The 26,050-nt window shown below is 38.3% G+C and overlaps 1 protein-coding gene across 2 annotated transcripts in view; it reads left to right on the top strand.

Moving 5' to 3' along the window:
• Window positions 1–26,050, top strand: part of PRR16 (proline rich 16) — a 146,431-nt gene that overhangs the window by 96,624 nt on the left and 23,757 nt on the right. For both annotated transcript variants that reach the window (XM_042829511.1, XM_042829512.1), the window contains exon 2: window positions 5,880–6,761. In XM_042829511.1, the coding sequence (XP_042685445.1) occupies window positions 5,880–6,623 (744 nt within the window). In that variant the 3' untranslated portion in view covers window positions 6,624–6,761. The remainder of the gene's footprint in view (window positions 1–5,879; window positions 6,762–26,050) is intronic.

The following is a 26,050-nucleotide window of genomic DNA, read 5'->3' as shown; positions in this document are numbered from 1 at the left end:
AACAGGCTGCTTTGGTAATCTCAAGACATTTTTTTGAATTCCCAATTGCTTTAAGTGGGGGATGCAGTTTAGCCTCAGTGGGAAACTTACGCTTTGTGCTCTCTATATTTTAAAGCAACTTAATATAAATGTTTAACAGGTTCACTGCTGGATATGTTTTCATTACAAATTCCTTGTGATTTCAGTGTCGGGTTTTTTTTTTGTTTTTTTTGTTTTTTTGGTATTTTTTGGTGGTTGGGAGTTATTTGTCTTTTTAACATTTCAGTGAAAGTTACATGCATAGGACTGGTACGTCCTCCATACGATGATGTTTGCTGTGCAGAATTTCTCTAAGTAGTTTAAAATTCTAGACCCTCCAAGAAGGAGACAACAGGAAGGGAAGTTTTCTCTAAATGGTAATCTGCAGTCCCATCCTGTGTTATAAAAGTCACATGAGTCATACTCATGTTTAATTTTGCTGAAGTGGGAATATAAAATCATGTTGTTTTGCTATAGATTTTACTTATGGTACAAACTGTAACAATTATGAGCATGAGCATTTTGTGCAGTGTTTCTCACAAACGCCCCTAGAACTTTGGCCATTAACTGAAGTGTTTTATAGCAGCTCTTTTCCAATGACTGCCTCTTCTTCCTTTAGCCTTTCATTATGCTGTTGGTTCACCCAGAGCTCTTATCTACAGCATTCATCCACTGCTTAAGTGCTCCTTCTTCAAGTTGCGTGCTGTGTTTCTGAAATGCTTCCATGGTGCAATCATTATTTTACTTTGTACTGCTGTCTTCAAATCTAATAATCCTGCTCTTAGTAACTACCACCTGGCAAGCTGTTCGTATAAAGCACTGTTTGCTTTTCTTCTTTCCAATGCTTGCTTGTCAGTTCCTACACAGGTATTTATTTTATTCGTGTCCTCTATGGAGTCCCATGTTAATTTCTGCACAGCCTCTTTGATCAACGTCTAACAATTTTCTTTTGGTTTTCATCATTAATTAATACTATTAATAGCATTTACTTAGCAGATGTTTGGCTCTAAAGTCTTCCAATAAAATTAAGCATAAATTTCAGATCTAACCACAGTCTGTTGTTTTCCTTTTGGCATCATTTAATTATCATTCTCTAGTTTTCTGTATCTAACCCAAACCTGAAAGCAGAGAAATATTGTATTTTGCTTTGTGAAACATCTCAAGCATCTTTAGTGTCTTTTGTTGGTACCATGAAGATACCCCAAATTACTTCCTACTTCTTTTAAATTGTCTTTCTACACTCCTTTGCATGCAAATTGTTAGCTTAGTTTTCTGAAAACAACCTTTTAAAAAAGTGTATTTTTAGAAGTATAGAAATATATTTTAAAATACTTCAAGTTAATACACTGACAAGCAGTTCAACATAAGTTTTGTCCAATTGCTTTAGCAAAGGTTTATGATCTTGCTGTAGTTGTACAACTCTGAATTTTCGTGGAAGCTGTTCTTCTAGTTAGGCACTCAGCAAGGAGCCTTCTTGAGAGAAACGTTAGTCTACTCATCAAAGTTAAGTGTATTAGGAACACTGGTACATCTATGCACTTGACTGTTTCCTAATTAGATTGTTATACCAAACCTGCTTAAAACCTCAGGTGTTTTGATTTTTTCTTTTTCTTGTTAACATGTGAATTTTTAGTTGCTGTTAGGCAGTGCAGGTTCACAATGACTGTTGTAAATTAATTGGCCAGGAAACTAGAGATGAAGGAGATGATGAAAGTTAGAGCAGGACTAGAAGAAGGAGACACAAAGATGATCATGAACTCCTCTCTTACGAAGAAAGGCTGTAGGATCTGGGTTTGTTCAGTTTGGAGAAGAGAATGCTCTGAGGAGACCCCATTGTGACCTTTCAGGATTTAGAGGGAGCTTATAAAAGTAACGGAGAAAGACTGTTAAGGTGTGTAGTGTGAGGACAAAGTGCAGTGATCTTAAACTGAAAGCAGTGATTTGGGTTAGATAGCTGGAAGATATCTTTTGCAGTGAGGACAGTAAAGCATTGGAAAAGGTTGCCCACAGAAACTGAAGATGACCCATTTCTAAAAGTGTGCAAGGCCACACTGGATGGGGCTTTGGGCAACCTGGTCTAGGGTAAGGTGGCCTTGCCCATGACAGGGTTTGGAACTGCATGGACCTTGAGGGATCTTCCAAACCAAATCATTCTGCACTTCTGTGATAAATCTTCGTTAATTTGCTTCACCCAAACAACTGATCTTTCTGCTGATTATATGCTAACGATATAAACATGAGAAAAAAAAATATCCAGAAACTCTTCATCTATTTCTAAGGCAGTGCTGTTAAGCAAACTTTGATATGTTTAAAAGTTTAGATTTCAGGGTGAAATATTTTTATGCCATTCAATAATAATCAATTAATTTTGTAGAGTTAGCTAGTTAGAAATCCAATTCAAATGCTACTGAGTATGTAATTCTGTCCAATAAGAACACATAAAGTGGGTGAGATTGAGCTGATGTTCTTGTTTATTCAGGAGTTTGGGATCCTACAAAGCTTGAGACCTCAGGATATCACCAGCAGGGCAAACGCGGGCATCAAATCTGCTTAAAGGCTAGGAGCTCCTCAGGGTAGAAAAGGATGGCTCCCCATGCTTCCACAGCTGAATCAAGTTCTGTTGTATCACAGAATGAAAAACAGATTCTGCACAACTGGAGTAGCTTATTTTTTTTTGTTTCTAAATGTTTTCCCTCTGATTCCCATAGGAAGCGTGTTGCGAAATGGAGACTATTTTTCTTTCAGCTTGCAGTTTTGTGCTACATCTGTTACTTTTTCCTGTAATTTGAATTTTCCTTCTGGGATGAAAAAAAAAAAAAAAGAAAAGAAAGAAAAGAAAAAGAAAGAAAGAAAGAAAGAAAATAACAATAAACAGAATCACAACCTGTGGTGGTAAATAATTTGGACAGGTAAGCTGTGTCATCATGTCAGAGCCATTTTTTCCTATTCTTATGTTTTGCAAAAAGTAGGTGACAGAAAATTTCCATTGTCTACTACACTGTTGCCCAGAGGGCAGGGGATAAACTTTGCAGTCATTTAAGTCTACAAATGGTTCATAAGGCCAGACTATCATCTTACTCCTGAGAAAATGTTTTGCATTGTCAGAAGGGTAGTTTGGATGCAAATGTTCTCATCACTGGGATCTGCCATTTTATGCCATTTTATTATCACATATCTGTGATGTATAATTACAGCTCTATCCTCATAGTGACAGTGGAAAGCAACTTCAGTGTCTTCTTTTCAAAATAATAAATACTAGCTTCTATTTCTCTGGAGCTACATTATATGGAGTACATTTATTTTGTGCAGTGTTGCACATGTGAGGCTCTAAAGCAAAGAGGCTGTTGTTGGTGATCAGTTCTACAGGCATACAGGAAATAAAATGATTAGAATGCTGCACATTTGTTGTTAAAATATAATTAAACTAAATTCTCATATCTTATTTTCTTGTCTATTGAGAATTTAATTTTGGAATTCATGCATGAATTTTAGGCCAGTATAGAGTTTTTTTGTTATCCAGATAATTTGTGTGAAATATCTAAAGCTAAAACTGCAACAACCACATCAGCAGCCCATGGCTGTCTTTTTCTTCACATAAGTAATTTTTTTTTCTGTGATCCTGTATGGTTATAATCCTGTACTCTGAGGGAAGTATCATTATAAAAAATAGAGGGAAAAAAAGTTCTATTGGAATAGCTAATTGCAGAAGAAACCCAGATATTAACATGTTTTAGAATCTGATACTGTAATATAGGCCAATCTGTGGTCACATATAAAAGCCTTAAAATGCTTCTTTGTTGAGCATCCTTACAGATGTGTCTTTCCTTTCTGTCTTTTCCTACAGCTTTTTGGTGATTCTTTTTTATTTCTTTTCTTTCCAGTGATTTTCTTTGGATTATATTGCATCAATTCATTCTCAAGTGAAAAAGCCACACCTACAGCAGGATAAAATTCAGTAGGGCACTTAGCCATGTACAGACAGATCACGATATTGACAAAGATCCATACTAAACTTGAAGAAACTTGCTTGAATTTTTTGCCCAGAGCATGAGTCTTCTGTTGTTTTCCCTTTCATTTTGAAAAGTTCTCTATGCCTTGTTTAGATATACCAAGCAACGTGATGAGTTCTTTCTCCTCTAAGCTCACTTTCTTCCCATGATTCTGACACTGCCTTAGCATAGACTTAGTTTATCTGTCCTTGTTCTGAAATTTCTGAAAGGAGTCACACAGTATACCCTGGAGGATGTGTTTGAGATCTGATGGTAGCCAGAATTCCACCATGCCTTGCATCTTTTAGACAAACATTTTAAATCCTAATTATCTGGTGAATTACATATCTGGCTAAAACAGAAAATGAAATGAAACAAGGTATTGGGCTTTGAATTTTGTATAAATTAATTCTGTCTCTTGGATAGAAATGGGAATGTTTTTCAAAGATGTTTTTGCTCTTTATGGGAAGAAAGAATGCACTACTTTCTATAAAGTGAGTTGCTGCATATGAATTTTTACAGATTTAAAAATACCCAACTTGTAGTTACAGCATAAAGGCAGGAATCTGGAAAGGTCTTTCATTCTATTGAGTTTTTATATTAATTATTCACAGTTTTGATGTGAGCACAGAAGTTAGCACAGACTTGAGCAAGTGAACTTGCTGCCTACAGTAATAACTTTTACCACTTTTTAGCCTATAATATGGCTATACTCCCACAAAATAGGCTTAATTTGAAATCAAGAATATTATGACAATATCAATGATAGCAAGAAGTAAAAATGAAAAACTGAAAGGGATGAGGAGGATGGTGGGAGGACGAGAAGTGTGCGGCCTTAGGCGCTCCCTCCACGACATCACTGGTGCACCATGGGGACCCCGATCCATGGCGTGAGCTTTATGTTACTGAAATGGAGTTAACTAATAACACTTCCACGCCTGTGATTATTTTATTTATATCATTTTAGGAAATACTTAGCTCTTGTGCCGTTCATTAGTTATCCTCAGGTTAAAACCGGTCATTCAGCTTAATTTTAACTCAACTTTTGAGTTAAAATCAGTTTTCAAGAAGGACTTTTGACTGTCACTTGACAAATTTTGGTTATCTATATTGCATGTCCTATATAAAATTGAGTGGAAGAAGAAATCTGGAAGACTATAAGAGATATGTGTTGTAGAAGTGAACAAAGTGGAAAAACTAGTGGTAAAAGGAGGTTATAGAATAAAACATATGAGCTAATAAATGCTTTCAACTTAGAAAACAAAGCTACTTTTCCTCTCTTCTGCAGTAAATGCTATTTCAGAATTACTTCAGAGCATAACAGATTATAAGTAAAATTCATAAGAGCAGATAACACAGTCTTAGATGGGAGGATAGTTGCATCTCATTGCCTTATGTTAAACAAATATTCAGGAAGCAATTAACCAAGCTTTACATTGTAGACACATAATATCACTGATACAGGGATGCATATGCAAACACCTCGATTGTGAGAAAGGTCGGAACTAAAAAAAGTCTCTGCAGTAGATTCATTTAAGAAGGCACATGTATAAGCTGAAGTTAAATAGTTCAATCTCCTCCTGCACTGGAAGGTTTACTTTTCATGAGCAGTGATATTGCTAAGTAAACCCTGGAGGGGAAGAAATGGAATTTCATTCCGGAGTGTTTCAGGATTTCTTTCTTCCGTATTCAGTTGTTAAGCTAGCAAACTACCTCTCCTTATTATCATCATTTAGAAAAATAAAAACAGCTTTAAAAATGTGCTACTTGGGATCTGGGAAAGACAAAACTGCTTGCAGAGGGTACTTCTGTATTTCTGTGCCTTTGCTGAAGCATGCTTTTCTCACTGTTTTTGCTCTGACTCTTGTGTAGGTGGTTGACCAGATCGACACGCTGACATCTGACCTGCAGCTGGAGGATGAGATGACAGACAGTTCCAAAACAGACACGCTCAACAGCAGCTCCAGCAGCACAACAGCCTCCAGCCTGGAGAAGGTGAAGGTGCGGGGCAGTACTCCACTCATCAAGCCCCCTGTGCATCCCTCTGCTATCCTCACCGTGCTGCGGAAGCCAAATCCTCCTCCACCGCCTCCACGACTGACACCTGTCAAGTGTGACAAGCCTCTGAGGCCACCTCCTTTGGCCAACCCTGTCAAGACTAATGGTACCCTGCTGCGAAATGGAGCCAGCCGTATCCCAAATGGGGATTTGTGCTGCATACCAAACAGTAATTTGGACAGTGTTGCGATCCCACCTCTAATGCACAGACCTGAGAAAGAGCGGTGTCCTCAGGCAGGAGCAAGGGAACGGGTACGATTTAGTGAAAAAGTGCAGTATCACGGCTATTGCCCAGACTGTGATGTTCGATATAGCATTAAAAACAGGGAGGTGCACTTGCACAGCGAGCCTGCCCATCTTCTGGGAGCGCTGCCTCATCAGTGCCCTCCTCTGCCACCCCCACCGCCTCCGCTGCCTCCGTTTCCTCTAGAGAATGGAGGGTTGGGGATAAGTTCCAGTAACAGCTTTCCTCCTCCGAGACCTGTTACTGTGCCTCCACAAACTGCACCAAAACCCCAGAAGACCATCTTGAGGAAGTCGACCACTACAACAGTGTGATGTATGCCACTTGAAAAAAACTCTGGTTTTTTCATCTATATAAACATAAATAGGTAATGAGCACTTTCTACTTGAGCAATAAAAAGACCCAGTGTATTACTCCCAGTGTATCCAGCGAAGTGGCATAAAAATCACACGGTAAGTAAAGAGAAGAATTTTCTTTTGGTCACCATAAAATGCCTTTATGGCTGAAAAGGATGCTGAAAAATACGCATGATTTAGCTGACGGGTTGTAAACTTCTGTTGCAGTTTCCTATCTGCAGCACTGTTTAAAAGAAAGTGGAAAGAAAGATCAGTTTGAAAGTACAGAGTGCTGATTCCTGTTAGATTTTCGTCTGTCCAACTTAATGGAGTAAGCATTGCTGCTGAATTCTGGGAAGCTTTCTGTTTCCAGCCGCTGTGCTTTAAAATGCCATTTGACAAAACAAAGTGGAGTGGCAGATAACGCTTTTGACTGAATTCTAGCAAAGACATTTTTCTCTGCCTCATTGCTTGAGTGAAGGCACTGTGTGTGGAGCCATTCAGTAGGAAGCAATCACCGGACTTTCAGGCAGCTTGACCTTTGGTGAGGGAGTAAAGAAGTAATTGAAAGGTATGTCGACATGTCTTTGCAGAGCAAAATCATCTTGCAGTGTGTTTCTCACTTGCTCAGTGTGCCACAGCCAGGGAGAATGACAGAGCTTTCAGGAGAGCAAGGACTGTCCCATTCAGTTCCCCTGTGCTTCCTCTGCTTCCATCTGCAGAGCAGTGGTAATATTTTATCTCGCTCGTGTCCTGCATTTTTTACAAAGCTTTTGTCTGGTGCAGATCTCTTTTTGAAGGCGAAGAAAATTTTGCCTAAGGTCTTCAGAGACATCCACTTAATTCATTTAAAGAGCTTTGTAGTTGAAAAGCTCTATACCAATTACAAAGCATTAACATGCAAAACAAGATATTTTACATGCTATCACATTTTGATGGTGAACCCAATTAATATCCTTACTAGATGAAAAAATTCCTCAGTGTTTTAAATTATTTTATGAAAGGACGTTCTTTTGTTCTTACAAAGAGAATAGTTGGTACCTGAAGTTAAAACCTGTCTGATCAGTGAAGAAGATGTGATTATATATCTGTTATGTACAAAAATTGTGCCTAATTAAGCTCTCAAATGGCCCGGCAGCAGATGCTTTATAAAAGCACTATGTTTTTTTTTTTCCACTGAATTATAAAACATACTCTATGGCTTCATCCAGGTTAGCTTTCTTGGGTCTTATGAAAGAAAACAGGTTTTTTTTTTTTTTTTTTCTTTTTTTTTTTTAATTGAAATTTCTATTTGAATGCAGTAATAAGAATTTAAAGTAATAAAGAATAAGCATTTAAGCTAAAAGCCCATCATCAAGCCATGCATAATTTCCCTCTATACAGATGATAGTACCTTTACAGTATTTATAATATGAATAATCAGAACAAAAATGTTAACAGATTGAAACCTGTTGAAAACTACAGTGAACACATCGTGTGTTGTGTGGATACTCATCTAGGGTCTGACACTGCAATTTACATTACCTGTATAGAAGTGGCAGAGCAAGGGCATCGTCGCAAGTGCTTAGTCATGAATGCACCAAGTGCTCCCCACATGCTTTTCATGATGCACTTTGCACTCTGCATTGTTTGACAACATTTTATCTTACGGGAGCTGTTGCCAAGTAGAACCCAGGCAGGAGTAAGCAGCAAACCAGTTCTGTGTGTGCTTGAAACCTGTACTGCCTGGGTGAGGGTTCTGCTGCATGGATTAAGCACACGCCTTCCCTGGCACACTGGAATATTGCATTTGAAGTCATCCAAGCAGTGTGGGGACTAACCCATGAACCTATATTGCAAAACTATGGTTTCTACTCTGAAAACTTTGGTTGTTGCGATGCCTTTGTCACTCCTGTGGGGAGCATATGCCAAATCTTTTAAGCAGTTTAATAACTTTTTCCCTCTTAAAAGAACTATCTTATACAAGAACTTATTGCATAATTCCATGTTTAATATAAAATATTTGTATCGTGTTAAATTTAGAAAAATAACAAAGTAGTCATAGGAGAGTAAATTGCACATCCTACCTCATTTGTCTCAGTGTTTCACAGTATGGACTGATCTCTGATGGCCGTGCAAGTATTTCTGCTCTAAGATATGCCCTGTGCTCATCAGAAACAACATACTGGTATCTCCAGATTAGGTACTGTGCTATATGGCTATGCTATGAAGTACATCCAAGTGTCCGTTTCATTGCACTGTTTTGATTACACTCCTCAGGTAAGGAAACCTTAAGTGACATCTAATTTTCAGCACTGCCTTTTGTTTTCTGCTGGTTAAATTGAAGTATTCCATACTTAGTTTTGGTCTCCTGCATGTTCCATCTCTCACCTTGTCCCTTCTTTATTCTCTATTTCCCCAAGACACATTCATACCCTTTTGCAAACTACTACCCTTATTTGTGCATTTTAACAGAAAAAAAAGAGTACTGTGCTAAAGACAGTATGCAGCTTTTCAAATGCAATGCTGCTTTTGGACAAGGGAAAAAAAAGAAAAAGAAAAAAGCTTCAAAATGTGTTTTTTTTTTTCTGCAATGTTTGCTAATCCAATCTTTTTTTAATGAACCAACACATCTTGCCTGTTTTCTGTTCATCATGCTACCAGAGATGAACCAATTCTTCTGTTCTAATGAGAACATCTCTGGCCCTTGTCCTGCTGTGAAGCATATTTATCAGCAGAACAATTTGATCACATTAACATGGCAGAATAAAATTCAGGCTAACGCAAGTAAACTTGCAAAGCGTGGGCATCAACATTTAACTTACGCAGCACTGTCTGGAAAACTCTGATTAAAACAATTTAAGAAATAATGCAATGCTTCATTCACCTGGAAGTGATTTTTGCATTTAAATTAGGAATGTAATCTCTGTGAACCATTTTTAAATGCATGTAACATGTCGTGTTTCACTCTTGAGGGAAACACAATAAACCAACCAGAACCAGACAGCAGTTACGTGTCCTAGAAACTTAAAGGCAACATCTTCGGGGTGATATTTAATGTTCTACAGAGATGTTAGTAGCTTGTATTTCTGTGCTGAAATTTATGTTTTATATTCTGAAGAACTGAAAGTACAGTAACAGTATTCAGATCTTTAATGCCATGTTTATCACCATTTCAGAGTGCTGCTCTGCTTTGATTCCCCAGTAGTATTTTGAACTCTGAATTGTCTGGTTCTAGATATCTCAGAGGCAAACAGAATGAGAAGATGTTTTCTATCAATTTAATTAAGGTGGCAAGCTTAGAGAGATGGAAACAAGCAGTGTATTAATTCGTAATAATAGCATTTATTGACAAGCTGCTAGCACAGGGATGCTTAGGAAGAAGGGAACATCAGGACACTAAAATTAAGGACACAGTCCATTTTAAGGCTCTCAGGTAAGACTCTTAAAAAAGACTGCTGATCTTTTTATTACTTTATAAACATTTCTGTCTTCTCTCTGTCTTCTGGAGTTGTTGCCCCCTCCATCACAGATTTGCTGATCATTGTCCATTGTCCACAGAAACAAGGAACACCTCCAAGGCTTCAACCTCCTTTCCGGGTTATAAAATCAGTCTTTTATTCGAAATGTTACATGCAGTAGAGTATAGCTCTTGTTACTTCCTTCACATGACTTGATTATTGGTTTTGAAGCAAGCAGATTACAGTGTGTATTCTTTAATTACCAGAGGGAGTTGTGTATGCCCTCTAGGCCTTCGGAGATCTCCTTGTTACCATGTTCTAATGATGGCTTTTATTTCAGTGAGACCACAAACAGTAATTTAACATGTGGAGATATGGCCATGCTGTGATTTCTGCCTTTCTCTGCTGATATACTTTTAAAGTAGGCATGAATAAGGGGCACATATTTTTTCAGAGGCTGCATTTCTCGTTCCCAGCTTTTGTCCATGTTGTGTTCCACACCTGGCTGGAGAACATATGAAAAATATTTAACCACTGGTAAAACAAACACAGTTTGGAGTTACATTTCTATATTTCAAACTAGTAATAATAATTAAAGCATAAGCTTAGAATGAGGTAAGATTGGGTACGTAAGACGGGCACAAAGGCATGCAGTGGAAGACACACACATGGTCAGCTGTGCTAAGCACAATATTTGGAACGCCAGCTGAGAAGAATGCTTGGCAACTCCTGTGTAACCACTGAGTATTTTCAGGGCAGTGTGTGGCATACTGCACTGCAGCCTACCAGTCACTGTGCACTGCTGGCACCCGATGTTGCAGCACACTGCACTGCATGCAGGCTACAGTTCAGCCTCATCTCTGTTGAGCAGCAGTTGTGTGATGTGCTTGTGTGGAGCTTGTTTGTTATATTTGGGAAAAATTGGCAGAAATTTTACTTTGCTGCCTGTTTTGTAGTGGAGAAAAGCCCTGAGGTGGAAAACAGTCTCCCCCAGATTAAGCTTTACAAAATATCTGCACCAATCCATTTGGGGGGAGCTCAGGAGATTTTGTGCAAGATGCTGACGTTCCTGATCTGAAGGGATTTGATATATGCTTAGTGCTCTTGTTATCTGATGCAGAAGCTGCTGGGGTAAATGGCCAAACGTCCTGCTGCTCACATCAGCCTCTGCAGCTCCCTTTGTGTTTCCACAGTTGTTCATGAGTGGCAGTCCCAGTGCTGTGGGGCCTGTCATGTTTTGTGAGGAAGCTGCAGCACACACACAGCTGTCATTTGGGCTATGTTATCCTAGTTCTGTTATCAGCTGTGGCTGTGGCAGTGTTAGCTTGCTCTGTGTTTTCACAGAATTACTATGTTTGGAAGAGACCTCTAAGATTAAGTCTGACCGCCAACCCATCACAATCACATCCATTAAACCTCAGTGGTACATCTCCATATTTCCTTGAAACCTCCAAAGGCAGTGACCCCACCACTTGCATGGGAACTTTCTGTTCCAGTGTCTCAGTTTGCTATTGTTTCTGAGAAAATTTTTCCTAACATCCTACTTGAACCTCACCTGGTGCAGATTGAGGCTGTTACTTCTCATTCTATTGCTGTTACCAGCAGAAGAGCTGACCCCTACCTCACCACAACCTTCTTTTAGGGGATTATGGGGAGCAATGAGATCTTCCCTGAGCTTCCTCTGCTCCAGACTGAACAATCCCAATCCCCTCACAGCTTCATTGCCCTGCTCTGGACACGCTTGAGACCCTCAATCTCTTTCTTGTGGTGAGGAGCACAAACCTGAACACAGTACTTGGATGCAGCCTCACCAGTATCAGATACAGAGGAACAGTCACTTCCCTGCTCCTCTTGCTTTTACAATGCTGAATCTTTGGGAAATTTCAAGGCAGTTTTGTTACTGCTGAGATAAACAGTTTCCTGTCAGGTTATGAAAACGATGCAAGGGTCTCATATGCAGGTATGGACAAGAGCAGTGAGAACCTTTCATTTTTGTCAGGGCTGCTTTTTGTTATTGCCTAACTATGCATTTTTTGTGGTGTGAAAAAAATATATATATATATATATATATATATATATATATGTATATATATATAGTGAGAATATGAACTGCACCCAACACCACTCAACAACAGTGCTTCAGAGAAACACTTCTGCTGCCTCACTGGGGGAAAACAAAGAGCAGAGCTGATGGTGCAAGGGTTCCAGAAATTGCTATCTGTTGTCCTTTGCTGAGGGATAGATTTTTTTCTTTTTTCTGTTATCCTGAAATATTTATATACTAAGACTCTCAGAGGAACAGAGCACAGTCTGTTTCACAGTTGGCTGTAAATTATGTTCATAATATGAAATTATATTTTTATAAGAGCTTTCTGATCTCAGATCTAATCCTTGATGCTGTTCACCTGAGTTTGTGGATGACCTCTGTTGCACTCTTACAAGTGATTAAAGGAGAAAAGCAATTAACATATGAAGGAAAAAATTAAATGCAAATTATGAACAGAAAAGGAAGGATGTTGAAGTGAGTTCTTCAGCTGTGTCTGCATGATGATGACTGCACCAATCCCAGAGTTTGTTTTTAAGTGTGGTTATTGTTACTTGAAATGCAATCTTAAATCCTTTTAATAATCAGAAAGAAAAATTCAGGCACCAGTTGGATTTTTCATAGAGTTGTTGATTTCCTTTCCAGTTTTAATAATATCTACTATCTTCTTCATCAGTCTCTATCGCTTTCAAGCTTTTTATTTTTGTTCTATTTTTTCAAGTACAATGTACAGTTTTGTCTTAGAGTACCAAATTACATTGTCTTCTGCCACCAAACAGTTACTATCATATGCTGAAATTTTAATGGACGATTGTTTTCTCTTGGATTCACAGTTCCTATGTGATCCGTGGTTCCAATTTGTGTAGTTATTTTTGGGCCTCCAACCCACATGAGTTAAGACACTTAGTTCAGCAGTCATTAACAACTAACAGATGTTTACTTCTGTTATTATTTTCTTTGCACATTATCTCTGAAGAAAAACAAAAAGAAGTCACAGGATCTTCTGGTACTATATAAAAAGCTCTGTGTACACTGTAAGTATGTTCCTGTTTTTTCCTTCTGCTTTATAAAAAAAAAAAAAAACAAAACCAAAACCAACAGTCCACAGTGACATCCACCTTGGTAAACACTACATTTGCAAATATCTGTTAGGAAATACCTGATGAATTCCCACAGTAGCAATTATTTACTCACATGAGAACAGGACTTTAAAAATATTGCAGGAAAAGTCATACAAAGAGGCACATATATGCAGCGACTTTAGTAATTGCTGCTGCAGAAAATACACTTGTTTCCCACTTGCAGTACATAGATTTGTAATGATGAAAAGTGTGAAGGAGATGAAGTGGTCGCAGCTTGTAAGTTTATCTATGTCTGTGTGAACTAGCTTCCTCATACGTGCTGTTAAGCCAGTCCAGCTGAATCAATTATTGGAAAGACTGATTTTGCTTTCCATTCTTTACATGCATTTTTTGTTTATTTTGTTCTTTTTTTTTTTATTAAAAAAAAAAAAAAAAAAAAAAAAAAAAAATGGTCCAAATAATTATGGGCTTTTAAGTAACAGGAGTAAGCTGTAAGAAGCAGACAGATCTATCTGTCTGTCTGTAAGGTGGAGACATGTATGTCCTTGAGTCTAGCACAGTGGGAACGCTGAGTAAAGCGCGAGTAGAATTGGAAATAACAGAGCCAGGCAGTTCTTTGGAAGCTGGAAATGGCACGGCTGACCTCTGTTTGAACATTCGTTCCTTTTTTCCAGAAGTTTCAAAATACAGCATTTTTCAGAAATGTTCGAAAGTAGATCTGCTGATAACTTATATTACCTAGAAAAGAAAGTGTTTGAAATGATTCATCTCTATTTATCTCACAGTCTAAAGAAAGCATTAGAAGTCATTTGCTGATCAGGATATAACTGAGCAGTGAGGGTGGTATCCTTATTAAAAGTCTGTTCCTGGGGCTAGGGCTGAAGGTAGAGAAACAATGCAAACAGCAAAGTGGCCTGTAGTGGAACTTTTACAATTAGCTGTAGTTATTATTAGCTGCAGAATGAATTTAGAACTCAGCAACGAGCACATGGAAAACATGAGATTTAATAATACGGAGCAAGTAGACAAAAAATGTGGTTAAGTGCTTTAAATCCTGTCTTGTGGAAGAATGGACTGCGAAACAATAGAAACACGCCACAGTCATGAGACATCATATTTCAGTATCCTTTGTGTATCCAGATGGGTCTGCAGATCTGCATAAGAGAGCAGTGCCTGAGTTTACTACAAGACACAAACCTTGCAATTTGCTCAGCCTATGGTTCAATTCTAACAGGATTACAAAGCGTTTATGTAATCTGAAGGTTTGGCTTTTGTACTTTTCATTGTCTTCTTTCATCTTTTTTCTCCACAAATGCATAGCAGGAAGAGGATAATGTTGACCTCTCTTTATCTTCATGCAACGCTGAATTTAGTACTGCTGTATAAATTCAGTATTGCTGAATTTATTAGGTATGTCAATGAGAATGCTTATTATCCAGATACTCTCAATTTTAGCTGATAAGACCTCTGATCAACAGTCCAGGCCAAACAAGGGAGCAAACAATTCATCTTCCTCCTCTTAGCATGCACTGACTGAGCTGTCAATAAGTTTAATTCTGTGCACATGATTAAAACTAGATACTTGTGGTTGTCACAAATTGAAATGGTCATAGATCAAATCCATGTTGTATCTTACCATTTTGAAGGCTTGCTTGATGTTTCTGCCGCGGAAGAAAATATTCACAGCATTGTGAGCAGTGCTTTTCATCCTGAAATATATCAAAATAAAGATTCTGACACCATCCCTCATGCTCGACTGCTAGAAGGGGAGAGAGAGTTTCTTTTTATGTAGGCTCTGGGCCTGGCCTTTTAGATACATGATACATGCCCAGCGATGTCCTTCCAGAGTGGCAGCACTGTAGCTGCTAATATTGCTGTTTTAGATGAGTGAAGAGCTAGCTCTTTTGGTGAGCAAACATCTCCAATCTTTTATCATCTTTACTAGTCCAAAACACACTTCTAGGAGAAAGTTATTAATACAGTGCAAACATCACAATATCAAAGTTAGATGAAGATAGGGATAGGAGTATTCTAGGTGTGCATCGTTGCGGGCTTTCAAGCAAAACTAGAAATAGTATGCTGAGTGGTAACTACAGAAGATGCTTACTAAACATTTGCATTTGGCAATCATTCTCTGTTACTGCCTATCAAAGAAAGTACAAGGGCTGCTCTGAAAGTAATGCCTTCTATGTTATGCCAGCCCACAGTGACATAGGCAGTTGTTGGTAGTACGGTAGTAGAGGTTGACCCATCCCACCAATATTCAATTACTTCCCACTGACATTCATTGATACTTTCTGAACATTTATGGAGGTCAAACAGTGGATGTCAGCACAGTGAGGCAGTGGGTGGGTTCAGCAGTGGTAACAGTGATGTGAAAGGCAAGCCACATTCCAGACAGCCGTGTGAATGTTTACATGCATGTCCTGCAGGCCCTTGTTCATTGCTAGCAAAAACACATAGCTGGTCATGGTGACAATGTTGAGAAATGATGTTTTGTAGATGAGAATTTGCTCTATCAAATACCATTATTGTGCTCTTTGTATCCCTTGTAGTTTCCATGGAAATAAATAGGAAGCATTGCTTTCCAAGCGACCTATGTATTCAGCAGAGAACTATTCTCTTTCAGTATAGAGAAGGATTCACACAACAGACAACTTGAATTTAATATGGCCTGGCCTCTTGGTTGAGATGTGGTCACATTAATGACTGTATACTGAAGCAGTGATTCCTAGAGACTTAAGTGAAAGTGAGCAAGTTGAAATGCAAAAGTTGTGTCTGAGAATGCCAAGATCTAACAAGGCTGTTACTGGAGGATGTCCTCACAGTTGATATTCAGAAAAAGTAATTATAAAAAACTCATGAAAAAAAAAAAAAAAGCTGAAACAGGAATTTTGTATTCTTGTAACTTTCCTGAACATTAAAATCTTTTTAAAATAAGTGTAAGATATTAGAAGGTCTCATTAACTTAATGGAAATAAGGTTTCCAACAGCAGAGGGCCCATTAGTATAATAAAAATATCCAGGTACTGTTGTCCAAGTTAACAATCAGATTGCGCATTCTTTGCAGTGAGGCATGTATCTGTGGAGCAACTTATGTAGAAACATAGCTAATTCACACTGTAAGTTTAAAAATGAAAATTTGACATCTATCATAAGCAGTCACACCATGTCTGAGATATACATTTGTGAGCGAGATTGTAATTTAAATGTTCCCTGTTAGCCATTAAAAAATCAGGTACACGTTTTATTAAAAGACAGATAAAAATGTAATTCTGTGATGCTTACAGCAATGCAATCTTGTCGTTGGCAAGAGAGATGAAAAAAATGCAGTTGATCTTGCAAGAAGCAATGGAAAATTTGGATTATAAACACAGGCAAAACTCAATGCGGTGTTAATGAATTGCTTCTACCTTTGCAGTGACTTGAAAAGAAGGAGTTGCATGCCCTTCATGGATATGCCCTCTGCCTTTTAGAATGGTTACTTCAGAACCAATCATCTTTCTGATATCCGTGTAAAATCTGCAATGGATATCAGCTGCAGTGACTTTTGGACAGAAGAGCCATTCAGCTGCATAGGAATTGGGCTTGAGATCAGGCTGTGGACGTGAATGTAGACAGATGCTCCTCAGTTCCCTTTGCTGATGTGGGTTATGCATTTGACCCAGCATTGTTTCGTAAGAACAGTCCAAACCTGCCTTCATTACTCATTCTTGTGCCAACCCCTGCAATGAATCAACCACAGATATTTTGGTGATGAGGCATTGAAGATTATGGGAGACAAAGAGTGTATGAAAAATGTTTTTTCACAAGTCTGGTGGTGCAAAGTAGGATGTGATATATGGACAGGAATGGGACGACTGGAGAAAGATTTTTTTTTTCCTTTCCTATTAGGCACCAAGAATACATCCGTGTTAAATTAAAGACAGACCTAATGATCCCTTTAATTAAATGTTGACATCTAAGGCTATCTCACATCAAACACTGCTGTTGCATTCGTTTCCAAACTTGAATTCTTTGCAGCCTCGGTCGTAATGTATTGCTGAGAAATTAAAATATCACTCTGTGAAAGATTCCTCTAAAACTCTTCAGTAATTACACCTCCCAGTGATAAACATGTGAATATCAGATCTGCTGATTCATAGTTTTTAATATATAAATTCAAAATCTGTGTAAACAACTGAATCATGATCCTGAATACCTTCGAGACCCATCGTTTATCTTTATCCCTGAGGTGAGCTGATTTTTAAATACAGTAGTAGTATTTCAACAATACATCTAACTTGAAGACTTGCAATAACACACAGTTTGGAGATGAGCTCTGTACTATCTGAAAACTATCTGAAACTGGATTTTGCAGGAACAGTCTTATTAACAGGAGCGTTTCCTTACAATATTACAAAGCAATATTCTCATTAGAAAAAATATTTAATTAGATTATATTGAATATCATGCATTTTCATGAAAATGTCAGAGGAGAATGGTATTGTGTCCTAGTGGAAGGGTGAGCTGAGATGCCACTAGAAGGATATGAATGCAGCATCTACATCTGAATGCCATAGTTAATACTGACTTTAACTTAAAACACATTTACATTTTGCTTTATTATAATTTAGTTTTAAGTTATAAAAGCCCATTATGCCAGCATTGAGAGCAAAATACAGAAAGCAGCTCTTCTGAGTAGTTACAGCCTAGCCCAATCTGAGATCAATTTTGATCACATTCACACTTGAGAGTAAATCTATTAAAGCTGTTTGCCATTTCTTCTTGCAAGAAACAGCTTGTAGAGCCTGAATTGTGCTGCTGTATTAAACACGGAAAAAGTTGAAGCTGAACAGTAGATTTTGAAAGCAAAACTTCATATAAACTTAAGGCTCAACTTATAAATTTTGTAGCTAATCCACTTTACCCGCATTGTTCATTTTATCCCTCTTTATACTGATACTCGGCTCCAGCTGTACAAAGGCATATTTTTCAGTCACTTATTTTAAGGTTGGGGAAACAGTAATTAAAGTCGTAAAGAAATTACAAATGACTCATTGATTTCTGGAAAGAATAATGCCATCCTAACAAGCTTCAGTGATGATCTAACAATTTGAACATGCAGGCTGAGGCAGGGAAAATATTAGAAAATCATTTGCATATAGCAGCACCTCTTTTAACAGGTTTGTATCGCTATCATTCATTAACCTTACATGCAGGAGATTAATTATTTCTCTCTCAGACATGGAGTGAGTCTTAAATCTTGTTCAAGTGAATATTTCATGAGCTTTCAGCAACTGCATTTTGTATGACATATTTTCAAAGAGAATTTCATCTCTGTGTGGAAGACTTAAAATCAAGTAAAGAGCAGAGATTTTTATAAATACTGTCAGAAGGTTCTGGAACACAGAAGTATTATGGGTAGGAAGTTGTTGTACAGGTTCTGTGTTCAAGGGGGAATTGTATATTAGATAAACCAATCTTGTACCACTCTACGTTATCAATACTGATGGGGAAGAGTATGAGCAATACATCTGATCTCACTGTCTATACTTGAAAGCAGTCTGATCCCTCAGATTGGAGTTATGGGTTTGTGCCTTCCTGTGAGAGATGGTCTCACAGCTGTGTCAGCGTCTTCTCTCATGGTTAGCTGTGAGCCATACACCCAACACTTGCACAGTGCACAGGAATGAAAGGCAGAAGAATTGAACTGCTTTGCTCTTGGCCTTTGCCCAGGTTTGGCGCTGTTGGAACAAAGTTTAGTGAATCCTGAGTGATCCTAGACCCCCCCACTCAGATTGAGTAACCACAGTAAAACCTGTGCTGCACTAGCTTTCAACTGTTCTTGTATTACATAACATTTCCTTCTTTAAATACCACTAAATCTAAGGAAAATTGAGCTTTCTGGGTCTGTTCCAAGGAATGAAAGCTGAATAGCAGTTAGAAAAGACAAAGTAGAGCCATGAACAAAATCTCATCAGCACTGGCAGTGATATGTGAACTGCATTCTATTCTAGCAGGCTACATTCCATGCTTAATACTGTTTTCAGACCACTTCTGATTCCATTGTTTGTTTTTGTTCTCTTTTGATATGCTTCCATCAGAATGAGGGAGAAATTAACATCAAGCCCTTATCCTGGTAGGATGATTTCCTATTGATCAGGGAAACAGCTCATACTGGGTCTGTTTTCAAATATACTGTAAGTGAAATCAAACAAGCTATTTATTCATGTTTTAATTTCACACAGTTATATTTTTCAGTTAATACTGTTTAAAGGACTAAGTAGAAGGTATAAAGGAAATATTTTTTTTCAGAAACTTTCAACCTAATTCTAGCTTGATTATGTAGTTCAATATACGGTTTTATTTATGGTACAATAACAAAGGCTTTTCCAAATTAGAGCTGCTTCTTTCCTTTCAGAAGAGAGATCTGAGGTCAAACTTGCTTCTTTTAAATTGTTGTACAGGATTGTTTTGTTTTGTTTTGTTTATTGTTTTTGTTTTTTGTTTTGTTTCTTGTTGCTCTCTTTTAATATCTACAGAGCAATACCCAATTGCAAGCAAAGTAAAACTGAGTTGCAGTCAAGTGCAGTTGTTATGCACTGCAAAAGATGGTACAGTAGAAACAGAGTTTATGAACGGTATTATATTGTTGCTGTAGCTAATTAGTGTAGACTTAATATTTGAGTGCATGAATTAATAATGAATATAGCCTTCCTGGCTGTTTTTTCGAAGTCTGGTGGTAAATGAAAATGTGAGTGGGTGAGGACAAGAGCTTGTTTCATGCCCTGCTCCCAACAGGGGCCTGACAAAGACAGGATCTCAGCTATTCAGAGTGCATAACAGATCATGTGCTGCAGGCTAGAACTGGACACTTTACAGCTTGGTTTCTTAGTTTGGAGCCACTTATTGCAGTAACTTGTTTATCTCCAACCATCTGTTTCATTGTGGTGTACAATATTGAAAAGTTTGTTTGTCCTCTTTGGACAACTTTTTGTTCATTTCTCATTATTTATTCATATCTTTCTAAGCCCAAGAGTTTGAAGTAACTTGAGTTATCAAAAAATAAGAATTTTTGCCTACTCACGATTCGTCATCTTTGCTTACTGTCAGAGATTGTTTTGGCAGCCTCAACAGTGCAGGTGCCACATTCATTTTACATTAGAAGCTTTCCTCAACATGTACAGTAGCAAGTATTTTGGCACAGTATTGAAATTATAAATGTGTTTTCTTTTCCCTAGCTATTATGGCATGCCTCTGTTTTCCCCAGCTTTTTAGAATGCCACTTCAATAATTCATTTATAAAAGCCAAGGCTTCAACTTGAATACTAGAGCTTGTTACTGTTTCAGACATTAAAAATTTAAAATAATCACATTTATAGGCATTTCTTTCTGAGCATATCTATACACAGGGTGCAGAGCAAGAAAGTTCAAGTTTTTGCTGTTATTTTTTACTTTTATTAAGACATAAGACTTTAGTGTATAATTATGATTTGACTCTCTTTAATACTTGCTGGAGGTTATTAAATGTCAGTTGTCTGGGCTTAAGGCGTTGCCAAGCATTAGAGCTGTTGAGGGGCTGCTCACTGCAACAAAGTGCCAACTCGGACAACAGAAGCCCTTCCAAAAGCTTCAAAACTTGATTTACAGCGCAGAAAAAGAAGCAGATATCATGATGGCCGAATGACCACTGTTAAATTCAAGCCATGAGTTTGCAGGGCTGAAAAGTGGATAACTCTGGAGAGGTAAGTAAGACTGAGAAGCCATGAAGGGAAGAAATCCCAGTGCAAAGGAAGGATGGAGTCTGCAGTAGAAGTGAAGAACAAAGGGAGTTTGAAGGTAGAAGAAGTGGCATGCTCAGCAAGAAGGTAGTCTAATTGCATAATCACTGCCTAATCACTCCCAGTTTGGAGTAGTTTTATAGGTCTTTTATACAAATTTTCTTTGCAGCACTTCTTTATGGAAGGCTACTTTGTGTATGAGATGAACAAGTACTTATTGTATGTTGTTTTGCTTTTGAACACACAGAGAGCATCATTTACTCTAGTTCTGCACCTAGATGCTCATGCCACTAGCTTTGTTTGTTTGTTTGTTGCTTGGTGGTTTTTTTCTTTGGTTTAGTTGTGTTTTTATGGATTTTGTTGTTTATAATGGAGGCCTACAACGCCTGTAGGTCGAGGTGGCTGGCCAGGAAGTTTTTCTTCTGAACTTTTCTGACTAACATAACGTAAAAACATTGCTTCAAATAAAGGAAGTGCAGCATGAAATAGGTAACTTTTGTTAAAATCCACAGAGGTAGTCCTGTGAGAAAATAGAAGTTATAGAATAAATACTTACGTATCATATAAAACATGACAGTTAAGAGAAAATTGCAATGAAATGTAATTTTTGGAATGACAGACATTAACCCTCTGAATAGACAAGGCCAAAACCATTCACAGAGCTAGTGGCTATATTGGTTATATCAGGGATGAATCTGGCCTGCTGTTCTGATGATAGGATATGGAGTTTGAAAAGGGCTTGAAAAAAGATGAATTGGAAGCAGATGTCAGGAAGCATTTTTAGAAGCATGCATTTATGAAGTAGCTACTGGGCAAAGCAGTTGATAGAAAACACAAAGGTACGACAAGCAATGCAAGGGGGGGAGTAGGAGGAGAGAGAGATTTGGTATCCCTTAGTAGCTTCTTCAGATGAAAAGAATGTATGCATGTGAAGTCAGGTGTCTCTTACAGTTCCAGAATTGAAACCCATTTATTAATTTTTCTTACAGTCTTGCTTTGTGTATCAGTCAAATTACAATTTGACTGAAATCAGCAATTCCAGCACTGAAGGTTATTAAGTTTACTTATTGCAACTTCAGCTTGAAGAGGACTGTGCTTACAAGACTTCAGGAAATCTAACTGCTTAGATAGCCTACTGAGCCCAAGTAAGTTTTCAGTGTTGAGAGGCAGGTTATAGGATTAGTTCTAAAGTGCACTTAGCAATTACTACAGCAAATAATGCATTTCATATTGATAGTTGCTACAGCAGGTGTGGTAACGAGATGAATGGTACAGACAAGTGTCCAGCTTTTGAGTCGTAGGTAGGAGTCAAACACATGAGTTAGTAGTGTGGAGCTTTCCACAGGCAATCTGAAAAAATGTGTTGGGAGGATCCTTACTAGAAGATATCCTACACATAGATGCAGGCATGCATGCTGATATGTCTGTACGTAGAAAGTTCATGTGTACCTTAAAAGACAAAGGAGGAGCTTCTTGAGATGGAATCTGTTCTGAGTGCTCAGAAGCTGCAGAGATATATAGCAGATTTTAAAGAACAGATATGGAAATGAAAAGATTGTATATGGAAATGAAAAAGAGGTCTGGCCACTCAAAGGAATTTAGGAACATGCAGGAAACAAAGAGGAAGGCCGCTGCCCACTTGGAATTAAATCTGCCAAGCGAGATCAAAGACAGCAAGAAAGGCACCTTTAAGTATGTCAACAGCAAAAGGAAGATGATGGAAAATGTATGCCTGCTGCTGAATGAGGTGGGTGCCCTGGTACTGGGGCACACCGAGAAGGTAGTATTACTGAATGCTGTCTTTGCTTCAGTCTTTACTACTAACAGTGACCTTGGGAACTGCAGACTGACAGGGAGAGTCTGGAGAATGGAAGACTTCTCCTTGGTTAGAGATTGTCTAGGCAACCTTAACATATACAAATCCATCAGCCCCAGTGAGATGCATCCATGCCTGCTGAGAGTTGTGGCAGAAGTGATTGCTGAATGATTGTCTATTGTTAATGAAAGGCCATGGAAAACAAGAGAGGTGCCAGAAGACTGAAAGGAAGCCACTCCAGTCTTCAGAAAGGGCAAAAAGGAGGACCAGGGAAACTACAGGCAAATCAGCATCACCTCCATCCCTGGGAAGAGGTGGAAAAACTTATCCTGGGTCATCTCCAAGCATATGGAAGAAAAGAATGTCACATGGAGCATCCAGCATGGATTCACCAAGGGGAAATCCTGCTGATCAATCTGATGCAGCAGAAGGCTGTGCTGGCATTTGGCAAGACCTGGTCAGGCTGAAGAGTTGAGCAGAGAGGAAGCTTGTGAGGTTGAACAGGGGTAATTGCAGAGTCCTAGACCTGGGGAAGAATAATCACACACATCAGTACAAGTTAAGGGATGATCTACATAGCTGTGCAGCAAAGGACTTAGGTGTCCTGGCAGATAAGAGATTAACCATAAACCAGTTGTGTGTCCTTGTGAACAAAAAGGCCAGTGAGGTTCTTGATGCATTAAAAAGAGTGTGGCAAGCAGGTCAAGGGAGTTTATTCACCTCCTCTCTGGTGAGGCAAAACCTGGAGTACCATATTCAGTTCTGGCCTCCTTGGTTCAAGAAAGACATATCTTCTAGATGGAGTCCAGCAGAGGATCACAAAGATGATGAGAGGCCCAGAGCATTTCCCTTATGAGGGAAGGCTGAGATACCTAAGACTGTTCAGCCTGCAGAAAAGACTGAGAGGATGACATCAAAACTTAGAAATTTATTTGAAGCGGATGAGGCCAAGCTCTTATCAGTGCTGCTCACTGATGTGACAAGGGGCAAGGGTCTCAAACTGTAATACAGGCAGTTCCATCTGGACATAAGAATAAACACCTTCACTTTAAAGGTGATAGAGCATTGGAAAAGGCTGCCCAGAGGGGTTGTAGAGTCTCCTTCTCTGGATGTATTCAAAACCTGCCTGGATTCTTTCCTGTGTATCCTAGTGTAGGTAACCTGCTTTACCTAGTTGAACTAGATGATCTCTAGGGGTCCCTTCCAACTTCTGTGATATCATTATTTCTAGAAGCAAGGTTAAGTGTCCTCATTGTCCATTCATCTACTGTCCTATTTTGAGGTTTGATAGTAAGATATACAGACTTGTTCAGAAATTTCTAATATAAGAAAAGTCTACTTCTTATATAACACTGGTTTCAGGGCTTTCTTTCATGCTAACCTGCATGTAAGTGATACTGTTATACTCAATGCTTGCAATAGCTTGTCCTTTGGTAGCAAGGCCAGTATAGACAGATGTCGCTACTGTCAATAGCTCTTGCTTACTTGTCACTAGGCTTAGATCAGTAGCTACTGGTCACCTGTTACACCATTGCAAACTCCTCATTTTTGTTTATTTATCAAAATGACTTTCTCCTCTGACTACTGATGTTGGCACATTTTGAATAAACAATCACTTTTTAAAATAAATCGAATTGTCAAAAGTTCACATTTTAAAATATACTTGGGACCATATACTGCTTATGGTGATCCTGTGGTACTACCCAGCAGGTGGCTGTGCACCACACAGTCATTCACTCTCTCTCCCTTTTCCGGAGGGATGGGGGAGAGAATTTAAAAAAGCAAAATAGAATTCATGGGTTGAGATAAACCTATTTACTAGGACAGTGAAAAGGAAATGGATAACATTTATGACAAATACATGTATATGTATGCATATAACTACTGATGCACGAGCAATTGCTCACTACCCCCCAACCAATGCCCGGTTCACATCCTGAGCAGTGGAAGAGTGCACTCCAAGCCCTCCAAAACTCCTTCCGCTTGATGTCATATGTATGGAACATCCCTGTAACCACTTTAAGTCAGCTGCCCTAATTCTGTCCCCTCCCAGCTGCCTGTGTCACCCCAGCCCTGGTGGTAAGACCTAAGAAACTGGAATGGCCTTGGCTCTGTACAACACTGCTTAGCAATAACTATAAACATCAGTGTGTTATCAACATTGTTTTTCTCCTAGAATCAAAACATAGCATCATACCAGACACTCTGAAGAAAACAATTTTGTCCCAGCTGAAACTAAGACAGATGAGAATGTGTGAAATGTTTTTTGGTTAGTTCTTTTGTTTGTTTGTTTGTTTTGTTTTGTTTTGTTTTGTTTTGTTTTGTTTTGTAGATAATGCTTCAAATTTGCAGCTGGCTCTAGACTTAAAACTGTGTTTATTGTATCCAAATTTCTTACTACTTAACTTGTTTTGTAATAATCTAGTAGAAGGACAAGCAGTCACAGAAATGCATCAGATATTTTGTATAAGGAATGAGGATTCTTTTGTAGTGTCAGTGACCAGATGGATAAATGTACCACGTGTATCACAGGTATAAACTCTGTGACAGGTCAGTCTGTGTATAAATTAGGACCACAGATCCCTGACAAGTTGAAACCTAGACAGTTGTACAATATTTCAAGTCACTCTTTCTTAACGGGCGCTTGAAACTACTACTACTAACCACAGTCAGATAACCAAGAATGTAATTTGGCTGAGCTGATATTTCCACTCTTCTTTAGACAAGGAAAATTACATTTCGATCATTAAGATAGCACAACTGACAACATGCAGTGTAATAGTATGCATGATTTGAATTCCTCAAAGCTATGAATATGCTGGGAGTGAAAGCCTGCTGCTTTTTCACATCCAGAGGAAATAAAGCCAAAAATGCCAGATGTTGTGTGTGCGCATCATTTGTGTTGCTTTTCCAACATGCTACCCTGACACTGATAAGATGGAAGAAAACTGGTCTTCCTCACCTATGAGCTTTAGGCATAGACTGTTACCATTGTTTGTGTCTCTTCCCAAAAAGAGAAACCTCTACTTGAAAATGCATTCTGAGACTGTCTTTATGTGTCAAAAATAGCTCTTGAGAAAGGAAGATGAAAAGTATTAATGTTTCATTTTGTGTGATGGATTCCTGCTTGAAGTAGGCGTTCATAGGAATTGACAAATTCTATATTTTAAACACAGATGAAGCATTATGTGGAATAAATCAGATGAAAAATTTACGAAGTTATTATTACTATCTGCTTTACTTAAGTTTAATTGATTGAAG

Source organism: Centrocercus urophasianus, unplaced genomic scaffold, assembly GCF_019232065.1.
Source record: "Centrocercus urophasianus isolate 14NV4802_14NV808 unplaced genomic scaffold, USGS_Curo_1.0 seq_31, whole genome shotgun sequence".
Taxonomy (NCBI): Eukaryota; Metazoa; Chordata; class Aves; order Galliformes; family Phasianidae; genus Centrocercus; species Centrocercus urophasianus.
Note: the sequence above shows the minus strand (reverse complement) of the source record. Positions and strands in the feature narration are given on the sequence as shown.